We start from the raw sequence: 12,526 nt of genomic DNA, 5'->3' as shown, positions 1-12,526 counted from the left end.
TGTGACCATATCACTTGGGTTATTTTTCTAAAAGAGATTGGTCATTTTTGAATGAGATGTGCTGGACAGAATGCCCCAGAGCAGACCATGAAAGATATATTTTGGTTAAGTCACATAACTATTGACATACATTTGTCCCCCTAGTTTTCATGGATCCTCTCAGCCAAACCTTCATTGTCCCAATTTGTCCCCCATCTTCACATCATCTAGGCAATATGCTGGAAAGAATGAATGAAGACCGTTATTGGTATCATCTGCCACAATATTATGACTCCATCTTAGCTTCTTGAAGGCAGTGTCCTGGTGGGTGGATTCATCTAAGCCACATCAAGGAAGGGTTTCTGGTGGGTTGCCTCAGCTAAGCCAAATCAAGGCAGGGTTCCTGGTGGGTTGCTCCATCTAAGCCACATGAAGGAAGGGTTTCTGGTGGGTTTCCTCAGCTAAGCCACACCAAGGCAGGGTTCCTGGTGGGTTGCCTCAGCTAAGCCAAATCAAGGCAGGGTTCTAGGTGGGTTGCCTCTTCTAAACCACAAGGCAGGGTTCCTGGTGGGTTGCCTCAGCTAGGCCACATCAAGCAGGGTTCCTAGAGGTTGCCTCAGCTAAGCCACATGTAGGCAGGGTTCCTGGTGGGTTGCCTCAGCTAAGCCACATGAAGGCAGGGTTCCAGGTGGGTTGCCTCAGCTAAGCCACATCAAGGCAGGGTTCCAGATGGGTTGCCCCAGCTAAGCCAAATCAAGGCAGGGTTCCAGGTGGGTTGCCTCAGCTAAGCCACATCAAGGCAGGGTTCCAGGTGGGTTGCCCCAGCTAAGCCACATCAAGCAGGGTTCCTGGAGGGTTTCCTCAGCTAAGCCTCATCAAGGCAGGGTTCCTGGAGGGTTGCCTCAGCTAAGCCACATCAAGGCAGGGTTTCCAGGTGGGTTGCCTCAGCTAAGCCACATCAAGCAGGGTTCCTGGAGGGTTGCCTCAGCTAAGCCAAATCAAGGCAGGGTTTCCAGGTGGGTTGCCTCAGCTAAGCCAAATCAAGGCAGGGTTCCAGGTGGGTTGCCTCAGCTAAGCCAAATCAAGGCAGGGTACCTGGTGGGTTGCCTCAGCTAAGCCAAATCAAGGCAGGGTTCCTGGTCGGTTGCCTCTTTTAAACCACATCAAGGTAGGGTTCCTGGTGGGTTGCTTCACCGAAGCCACATCAAGGCAGGGTTTCTAGGTGGGTTGCTTCATCTAAGCCACATCAAGGCAGGGTTCCAGGTGGGTTGCTTCATCGAAGCCACATCAAGGTTACCGGTACGCTTTGGACTGGGTCCAGGTTCTGCCTCATAAAAGTCAGTTGTCAAAGATAGAGTCAATAATCTTGTGTATTTAGTGTGCATTTTACGGTAAAGATTTCTATCGATTTTCTTTGGTCATGTTTCCAGTCAGATTACGCAAGTTTAGTTTATTATGATATGAATGCGTTTCTAAAAACGAAAACAACATCCCCATTTCTTGAATAATCAGATCAGGAGTTCACATACGTTGCACACACACACACACACACACACACACACACACACACACACACGTGCATGTGTTAGCAAGGATTATATCCTAACTAAATATCATCCCGGGGGAAGTTTTACTCAAGAGTTTAGTATTCTACCTTAGTGTTGGAAATCTGGAATAGGTCATTAAGGGTAATTCATCCCAGTGAAACATACCTAAGTGGAAATAGGAAAATGTATCCAGGGATAAGAAACACTGATTCAAGTCAGTGTAAATTATCCCTGGATACATTTTCCTATTTCCACATGACAGACTTCCTTTGCACATGCACGGCATGCTGTCATGACATTCATGCTGTCAGCTGGTCACATGACTTCCTGACTTTGAGGTTTGACATTGACATTGTCAGTTGATTTGATCAGCCGAGGATGGAACAGAGTATTCCAAAGTATTCAATAATAAAAAAGACAAAACATATCCCGAAAAGTTTAACTTTAACCAGAAGAGAGCTTTGGGACAAAAATGTCAACATCTCTGCTGGAAAAAGATGAGCTGTATTTTATAGAGGACAACAAGAAGAGGAAAGTTATCACAGCTGACAGAAAGGACAGAGTTATTTATGTTGATACTAGCAGTTTCGTGTTTGGTTGGGGTGTGGGGTGAGAAATGAAAGGGTGTGTGTGTGTGTGTGTGGGGGGGGGGGGGGGGGGGGGGGTGTAAATATATGTTGATAGGATTAAACACACTGGTATGGATGTTTGTTATAGGGTAGGCTAATATTCACTCTTACACATGTACGTCGCTTTATTAGTGCAATAATCTTGGACGCGACGTGAAACCCCATTTCACCCCACCCCACCTTGCATATATACAATAATGTTCACCATCATGCTTACATAACTTAAATTAGTAAAACCAAATCGGATTTGTGCTATCTCCAGGGAAGACGGAAAGCTCAAGAACCTAAGGATAAAGAAACACTCGATCTTACGTCAGACTCTCTTTAATGACTAAACACCCCGTGCCTGTACATCTTAACATTCATAGTACAGCTGAATTTTCTTGATGTCAATGGGACTCAGGTGAGTTCTCTGTCCAATGACTGCTCCCTTCTGCTTGACAAGAATGGTTGGCTTACTGCGGTCGACGGCGAAGCTGTAGGCGTTGTAGTGCATGACGGACTCGTAGTCATAGTGCTGTCCGAGGGTGTCAATCATGGTAGTGGAATACTTGTCAAAGTTGTGCTCACGACCTGAAATATACAATCTTGGGATCAGGAGTAGAAAATACTGAATCCTGATTTCGTTTCTGTAATGTAAATATTAAGCGTCCAGGCCAGAGATTAATCTGGATTATCCGACGAAACAGATTCTATAGGGCTTAAAAGGCAAAATAGCCGTGTGAATTATATATATGATGGCGTCTGAGCTTAATGTGGAAGGAAAGCCAGAAGTGGTGCCAGTCCCTGGCGTTTACCATAGAAACGTAATCAAGTCGACCCGGGATTCGAACCCACAAGAATCATAGGTTCCTGGCATGACCAAGGAACGCAACACTACACTCTAATTGCAGCGCCTTAGATGATTGGGCCACCCGTGCACACACACACACACACACACACACACACACACACACACACACACACTCACACTCACACTCACACTCACACACCCCACCCAAATTATGAACAGACTGCCATCACATTGCTAGAACATTGCTGATTACAATGAAAGAAACAAATAGACAAATAGGAGTTTCCAGATAAGATTATTCTACAGTCGGAGCTACTATAACTGTAATACAAGGCAACCCCATTCATCCAGAGGTAGCCTACTGAAATTATCCGGATTAGAGTCACTGACAGTTTAATTCTACTGCTACAGATTTAACATTGCAAAAATGCCCACATATGATGTTTACTTTAGCCATGACGAGACTGTCAAAAGATTTAAGAAAACTAATAGGCTGAGACTTGACGATGCTGGTGTATGTCTCTACCATCCTGGATGTTGTTCCACTCAATGGTGACGTAGCTGTCTCTGTCGGGGCGGCTCTGCTCGTGCCAGAAGCCCAGAGCATGGAGAGTCTCGTGCATGATGGTGCCGATTCTGCCACACCCAGTTCCCAGTGTCACACCAGAAATACTGTGGTGATATCCTACAGGAGTATGGCATCTGGAACATGACAGCATGTATATTCCATTATTATTATACTTCCAACAAAAGGCAGATATTCGCACGTCACAACTTTGTCTATGTTTTTATTTGCTCCGTGACAACGAAGTAAACGGCACACAAACACCTCCATACCTCACCCACACTAACAGCTCAATACCTCACCCACTCTAACACCTCAATGCCTCACCCACTTTAACACATCAATACCACACCCACACTAACACCTCACTACCTCACCCACTTTAACACATCAATACCTCATCCTCTCTAACACCTCAATACCTCACCTACTTTAACACCTCAATACCCAATCCGCTCTAATATCTCAACACCTCACCCACTCTAACACCTCAATACCTCACCCTTGTTAACACATCAATACCACACCGACACTAACACCTCAAAACCTCACCCACACTAACACCTCACTACCTCACCCACTCTAACACCTCAATACCATACCCACTTTAACACCTCAATACCTCACCCTAATTAACACATCAATACCACACCGACACTAATACCTCACCCACACTAACACCTCACTACCTCACCCACTCTAACACCTCAATACCATACCCACTTTAACACCTCAATACCTCATCCACTCTAACACCTCAATGCCTCACCCACTTTAACACCGTCAATACCTCACCCACTTTAACACATCAATACCACACCCACACTAACACCTCACTACCTCACCCACTTTAACACATCAATACCTCATCCTCTCTAACACCTCAATACCTCACCTACTTTAACACCTCAATACCCAATCCGCTCTAATATCTCAACACCTCACCCACTCTAACACCTCAATACCTCACCCTTGTTAACACATCAATACCACACCGACACTAACACCTCAATACCTCACCCACACTAACACCTCACTACCTCACCCACTCTAACACCTCAATACCATACCCACTTTAACACCTCAATACCTCACCCTAATTAACACATCAATACCACACCGACACTAATACCTCACCCACACTAACACCTCACTACCTCACCAACTCTAACACCTCAATACCACACCCACTTTAACACCTCAATACCTCACCCACTCTAACACCTCAATGCCTCACCCACTTTAAAACCTCAATACATCACCCACTTTAACACCATCAATACCTCACCCACTTTAACACCTTAATACCTCACCCACTTTAACACATCAATACCTCATCCTCTCTAACACCTCAATACCTCACCTACTTTAACACCTCAATACCCCATCCGCTCTAATATCTCAACACCTCACCCACTCTAACACCTCAATACCTCACCCACTCTAACACCTCAATACCACACCCACTTTAAAACCTCAATACCTCACCCACTTTAACACATCAATACCTCACCCTCTCTAACACTCCTGCACATCCCACCCACACACATACCCCCATTTTCACCTACCCTGATCCACCCTGGTACTTGATGTACGCTGTTTCATGTGAACGTGCTTTAAAGGTGATACAAGCTCGGCCGTTATGCTTTGTTTTGTCGGAGATGGTCTGCATGGCCTGGTGGATGGTATGCTGCTCGGAGGAAGCTTGACAGATATGAACATTTAATATCATTACCAGAATCCATGTCAACTAAGTAAACACAATCCCTTTCTGATCAACAAGAAGCAAGGTGTCCTTTTCACGAGAGTGAAAACCTGTTCACAATGAACTCCCCTACTTGTTACACGCAGACCAGCGAGGTATTCACACAACACTAAAACCCTCTGTTCTCTTGTTGTGGGAACACACCGTTGGACGGACGCAGAGATCTTTGGACATGAGCTGACAGGACGCAGCTGAATCAATGTCAGTCCCAACAGGATCTTGTCAAGACATCATCTGAGACATCAGAGACAGCATCAAGATATAAAGATATCATCCAGATATGATCAAGATATCTTCAAGATATCATCAAGATATCATCAAGATGGTGGATTTGAATTATCACTCCGGTCAACGGCTGCATTTTCAGCTCCCAGGGAAGTATGCGCCCTATGTTGGGTATTCGGTTCTAGAAGGTTTTGTATTCACTACACCATCATCCAACCGGGTAGACCGCCTCCGTGGTCTAGGGGTAGAGCGTCCGCCCGGAGAGCGGAAGGTCCGGGGTTCGATCCCCGACCGCGTAATACCAAAAGACGTTAAAAGATGGTACTTGTTGTTACCCTGTCTGTCTCGGAATTAAAGGGGCTAAAACAAGGACTGGTCGGCTCGGAGTCAGTATACTGTGTCTGAGTGGGGTATTCATGTTAAACTGCGGCATGGTATCTCAGTGAGCTAGCACTATAAATCGGCATCAGTCCGGACTAGTACAAGCAGCCACACAAACACACACCCGTACATGCACGTCGCTATGTAAGTGCAATGATCTTGGACGCGACGTTAAACCCCATTTCACCTTACCTCACCTCCAACCGGGTACCACTTGCGTCTAGGTGAATTGACGCAAGTTTCCGGGCGAAGTCACTAAGATAAACCTAAAGAGTTCAGTCAGTTCCAGTGTGGGGCAGAAAAAAGGACCGAGGATCCCTGGAGTCAGTGTTGCTGAGTGCGTCGCCCACTCACCTTTTGTTCCACAGCCAACTTAAACTCCGTGAGCTATACATGGGACTACAGTCAGGCCATCATGTAAGGAACGTTTCCTGGATCCGCAGGGGCGGTCGGGAAGCCTAGTGGTTAAAGCGTTCGCTCGTCACGCCGAAGACCCGGGTTCGATTCCCGACATGGGTACAATGTGTGAAGCCCATTTCTGGTGACCCCCGCCGTGATATTGCTTGAATATTGCTAAAAACGGCGTAAAACCATACTCACTCACTCACTCACTCACTCCTGGATCCGCTACAGCCATGACTCCATTGACGTGTGGATGAGACCTTACGCCTTACGTCTGTTGAACTGACCTGCTTGATAACAGTGTTAGAAACTTCACCGAAACGTCGAGCCTAATGGTAATAAAGAAGTTGTTCATCCATATATTTTATCCTTACTTAGTACTCCAACTTCTAAATGCCTATCAAAGAAGTTGAACTGACAATTGTCGAGCTGTACACATCCATTAGACCATTAAACAATAAATTGGCACATGTTTCTACCTTCCCAAACAGAAAACATTTTCTGTGTTTTCTCTTCAAAAATGGACCTAAATCACACTTTCAGGACGGATGTAAAGTTTTCTCACAAAACATACTCTGAATATGAAGCATATGCCAATTTGGGGCGGCATGGGTAATTCTTATCAATATCTGGTTCGGGAAAGTATTCGAGCTTTTGGAAATACATGTATTGTAGGCAACTCCTTATAGGAAACAATCCTTAGTATGAAGTCATAGCAATTTGACCGGATGGTCACCCAGCTACCCCGTTCATGTAAATAGCATTATACAGAAGTATAGCAGGATACAACTTAAGATGTCCAACGAGGAACAAACACTGAGACATATTTCTTTCAACAGAAGTTGTGCAAAGATTTAAATGGTGATATTGATTTTGATGCTTGAAACAAAATTCAGTCGACACTAAATCTAGCGATACCAAAAACTAAATTGAGGGAGTTTTAATTCAAAATTACACACCTAATCCTCTTCTTTTATAAGATTGGCTATCCTTTTCTGGTAAAGGTGTCAAACTGTCTCGGAACCAGAGTTCCTTTTTATTAACTGTGTCTGGCAAATCCAAACAATTTGTCAGGTGTGGAATCAGTAATCAGATCTAGCCATTTATGTGCACATTTATGGCATCAAGTTCGTTCATAAAAAACATCGAGCAGAAAATCAAATATTTTTGAATCAATATAAAATATGTACTGTTTCAATTCGAGGATTAAAACATTGCCATTGCCCGTAAAAATTTAAGATGAAAACATTTCTTATTTTGAAGAAGAGTGTCAAGCGTTAAAAGTTTCTCAGACACTTTCTGAAAAAAATCTCACTAGATCCATTTTTATGCTTTTTTATTCCATATTGCATTTTAATTTCCATTTGTCGCATGTGCAGTCTACACCATTTATGCCGTTATCAAACAGTAATTCCAGTCACACCTGTAGTCAAGTTATTCTGGAAAAAGAAAACGATTGTCGAATGGTGTCGTATTTATCCTTAAGTCCCACTCCAGACACTAATTGGAAACAAGGAGACTTGATCGGGGTCCTATCTATGAATGTTGTTGCGACTTGGGGTGCCTTCTGTGACTCTGACTGGTTTTCTCTATTAGAAACGCCATGCCTTCGTGCACTTGGTCTCATTTTGACATGCTCACCATGAGCAAGACGCTCCATTGTGAACGTTTTATCCTTGCAAACCTTGAGCATACATGTCACCTTGCTGTCTTGTTAATCAACAGGTTTAAGGCATTTGTTATAACAGAAGTGGCAACATTTATTCAAATTGAAAACTCTTTTATCTTATAGTATTGTAAGGTAAACTGTATGAAACGTTTAATAGCAAAAGGCGTCCAAATGCAACGTGAACATCCGCAACCATTGTAACAAGAAAACGTATTTTCTGTTTTGTTGTTTTAAATACGCATGTGAATGCTACCATAGTTAGTCGAGTTACTGGTACATCTCCCATACAATGATGGTAGCTATAACCTTTCATATACGTACAGAAATGGTGAGTGTCAATTACATAGGGTACCACGCCATTTGGCCATCTGTATGCTCTGTTCCTGTAGGCATTGCGGCTCTGAAAAAAACATTAACAGGACGTGCAGAACGAACCTACAACATGTTACCGTGTGAACTGCGGCTCCGAAACCATTCGTTGTGTTTGCAGAACCTATACTTGTTCCAATGGAAATTACGAATCCGAAACCATCCGCAGGATTTGCAGAACCTACTTACTTCCATCGGAATTACGGATCCGAAACCAACCACAGGATTTGTAGAACCTCATTATTCCTATAGGAATTACGGATCCGAAACCAACCACAGGATTTGCAGAACCTACTTATTCCCATTTGAATTACGGATCCGAAACCAACCACAGGATTTGCGGAACCTACTTATTTCCATGGGAATTACGGATCCGAAACCAACCAAAGGATTTGCAGAACCTACTTATTTCCATGGGTATTACGGATCCGAAACAAACCAAAGGATTTGCAGAACCTACTTATTTCCATGGGAATTACGGATCCGAAACCAACCACAGGATTTGCAGAACCTACTTATTTCCATGGGATTTACGGATCCGAAACCAACCACAGGATTTGCAGAACCTACTTATTTCCATGGGAATTACGGATCCGAAATCATTCATTGGATTTGCAGAACCAACATATTCCCAGGGGAGTTACGGCTCCGAAACTTATTATGGGATCTGCTGAATCTACTTATTTCTTTCCAAAGGTATTACGGCTCCGAAACCATCCAAGGGATTTGCAGAAATAACACATTAACGTGGGAATTACGACTCCGAAATATATACACATAATTCGCAAAACCTACTTTTTCCCGTGAGCATAACAGATCCGAAACACATTTTTTGGATTTGTATTTATATTTACTATACATTCTATGATGATATATTTATACAAGAAATGCCAATTATACGTTATAATTACTCCACATTTTGCTGAAATAATCTCACCAGTGGGTCCTGTCCTGGTCTAAGCTCGATATCACCCTCAAAGAGTCCTAAAATTATAGAACAAATTGTTGAACGAATGGCATTATTGTAGAACTGGCTAACGACAAAATCAAACTCTGACTTTATCCGAGTGTGGATACATGATGTTTCCATACGTTTGTTTTGTTAATATGTTTATTCATATGAATATCATCGCCGATAGTGATATTGCACAAAAAGACTTATCTGACCTGAAATTTATTTTGCCCATGACTCAAACCTAGATCGCGTGTATCCTCTCAACAGGAGAGATAATACAACCGGTTAATTTGGAGTAGCCTCCTCTGTTTGCAACGGCAATGCTAGAATTGTCAGTGTTGTTTTACACCGCTCTTATCACCATATTACAGCCATATCACGGATGGGGGCGGTCGGGTAGCCTAGTGGTTAAAGCGTTCGCTCGTCACGCCGAAGACCCGGGTTCGATTCCCGACATGGGTACAATGTGTGAAGCCCATTACTGGTGTCCCCCGCCGTGATATTGCTGGAATATTGCTAAAAGCGGCGTAAATCCTCACTCACTCACTCACTCACTCACTCATATCACGGATGTGGAATCTAAGAATTGACTTCAAACACTGAGGCTTGCTCGATGCCGTAGAGGGGCGGTGGTGTAGCCAAGTGGTTTTAAAAGCGTTCGCTCGTCACGCCGAAGAGCCGTGTTCGATTCCCCACATGGGTACAATGTCCACTGTCCCCCGCCCTGATATTGCTTAAATATTGCTAAAGGCGGCGTAAAACCACACCCACTCACTCACTCACTTACTCAGTCGGTGACCAGGTGCTTCAATCCCTGGCTACGTCATTTCAAAAGACGTCAAAAGATGGTACTTGTTGTTACCCTGCCTGGCATTAAGGGGACAAAACAAGGACTGGTCGGAGTCAGTATACTGTGTCTGTGGGGGTATTCATGTTGAACTGCGTTTTGGTACGGCAGGGTTCTAGCACTATTAAACCGACATAAGTCGGGACCAGTACAAGCGATCACCCACCCGTGCATGCACGTCGCTATGTAAGTACAATAATCTTGAACGTGACGTTAAACTCGAAATCACCTCACGTCTGTGAGCGCAGTATGTCTAGAAAAATATGACAATACACATATAAATTTCTCGAATACACTTTGCAATACCCAAGTTAAACTAAAGGATAATTTTGAAACTAGTTACCTGGGTTCTCCTCTGGGAAATCCTCATTGAAATCTGAAAGAAAATACAATCCACGTGTACTATTTTTGCCATATCATAATCAAGACGCGCACAGCATTTTCTTGGCAGGGTTAGACAGTCATTCATTAATCCGCTAGGGCTGATGTACGTGTAAGTATCTCATAGGCACCCTATCTTTATCTCTAGGTTAAGTGATATTACATAAATTGCTTGTCATTAGCGGGTGTCTAACGCTGCTAAAAGTCTACTAAATATTGAGGGAGCATATGCATGTATCATTAATCTTAAACAAAAGCAAGGATAAAAAAATCATTATTTCTAATGTAATAATTTTTACAAGAGTATACTGTGGCGTATGTTTGTTAGAATGTTTTCTGTTTGGTTGCTGTCAAAACATATTTAAGTTTCAGTTGTATTTACTCAATTGCCATAACTGCATTACTGATATAGTCAATATGGCATTACCTGTCTCCTCATTCTAGAGATGTAATACTTAGTTTCTTCTCATTGTGGGGCAGTCGTGTAGCCTAGTGGTTAAAGCGTTCGCTTGTCACGCCGAAGACCCGGGTTCGATTACCGATATGGGTACAATGTGTGAAGCCCATTTCTGGTGTTCCCCGCCGTGATATTGCTTGAATATTGCTAAAAGCGGCGTAAAACCATACTCACTCACTCACTCTTCTCATTGGACAAGCAAATGTGTCCATAGCAAAGGCACGCGGGGCAGGTATGTGCCATTCATTTCATACTAATATGAGGCTCAGGAACACTGTTGGACTCATTATACATGTGTCTAAACCAATATCGTGTCCACTGACGCATTGTATTGAATAAAATGTCCATTGCAAAAGCACATGATATTATGATACTTATATGTCGTTCACAAATGGTGTTGGACACAAATTAAAAGCATAGCTGTGCCCATTGATGCATTGGTTTGGATACGATTTCCATGACAAAGGCACATGTGATATGACATGACGTAAAGAAATACTGTTAGACTGAAATGCAAGGCTTAATCTCACCAGCGGCCTCCGGGGGCTGAAAGACAAAGCAAACAGATATTCAAAGGTTAGCATTCACATTAGACAAAATCACTTTACCCAATGATTCTGAGGTGCAGTGGGGCAGCCTAGTTTTTAGGCGTTCGCTCGGTTCGAATCCCAACATGCGTGAAGCTAATTTCTGGTGTCCCCTGCCGGGATATTGCTAAGACTAGTATAAAACAATACACACTCATTGACGTAATGATTTTGGATAAATATTAGTGTATCGAATAGACCCTGCATATGCATGTACCCGGTATTGAAAGGGAAGGTCGGGTACTTGGGGTCGGTCACTTTACCTGCCCCAGGGGCACAGCGAGGGAGTACCCCAAACACAGGACGGCAATCACCCACAACATGTCGCCTCGAGGTGTGAACAGCACACTGACTAGTCCAAGGTCTTCAGCTGCTTATGTCAGGTCCCTTGTTCAGGGAGCGGAGCATAGGAATGCCGGTCATGCCCAGTGGTCACATGCCTTATCGCTAACTTGTTATATTCATATAAATAATATAATTATTTTGTGAAATAAAGCCGCGGTTTAAGTTACTGGTATAAGGATTACCTTTCGACCCGAATACAGCCAGAGCACTAATATAAGGAGTACGTTAGACCCGGGAACAGCCCGACCACTGGTATTAAGAGTACCTGGGAATCCGGATACAGGAAGACCACTTATATAGGGGGACCTTTAGACCCAGGTACAGGAAGGCCATTGGTATAAGGAGTAACGTTAGACCCAGGTACAGCAACTACGCTAGTCTAAGGAGTGCTTTCGACCCAGGTACTGCAAGATCACTTATATGAGGGGAACTTTAGGCCCATGTCAGCAAGACCACTGATACGGGTATGGTGTTGACAAACCTAGAACATAATCGGGGCGAACCGGGATTCGAACCCACAATCATAGGTTTCTGGCGTGCCCAAGGGACGCAACTCTGCACAGCGAATCGCGGCGCCTTATACGATAATAGGAGTTATATTAGACAAGAAAAGACAAGAGTGAGTGAGTG

General features: G+C 43.7%; 1 protein-coding gene across 1 annotated transcript; it reads right to left on the bottom strand.

The window, feature by feature from the left end:
* Nucleotides 1-2,463: 2,463 nt before the first annotated feature.
* LOC139469328 (zinc metalloproteinase nas-6-like) lies at nucleotides 2,464-11,935 on the bottom strand. The gene is made up of 8 exons (XM_071251468.1): nucleotides 11,815-11,935; nucleotides 11,495-11,510; nucleotides 10,470-10,502; nucleotides 9,262-9,308; nucleotides 8,277-8,355; nucleotides 5,082-5,217; nucleotides 3,475-3,650; nucleotides 2,464-2,728 (listed from the first exon to the last, which is right to left on the bottom strand). The coding sequence occupies exons 1-8, from the start codon at nucleotides 11,872-11,874 to the stop codon at nucleotides 2,511-2,513; spliced, it is 765 nt and encodes a 254-aa protein (XP_071107569.1). The 5' UTR covers nucleotides 11,875-11,935; the 3' UTR covers nucleotides 2,464-2,510.
* Between the last annotated feature and the right edge of the window lie 591 nt (nucleotides 11,936-12,526).

This window comes from Haliotis cracherodii, unplaced genomic scaffold (assembly GCF_022045235.1).
Source record: "Haliotis cracherodii isolate W230 unplaced genomic scaffold, xgHalCrac1.p SCAF_2, whole genome shotgun sequence".
Taxonomy (NCBI): domain Eukaryota; kingdom Metazoa; phylum Mollusca; class Gastropoda; order Lepetellida; family Haliotidae; genus Haliotis; species Haliotis cracherodii.
The sequence above is the reverse complement of the archived record's forward strand: the minus strand, read 5'-3'. Positions and strand labels throughout refer to the sequence as shown.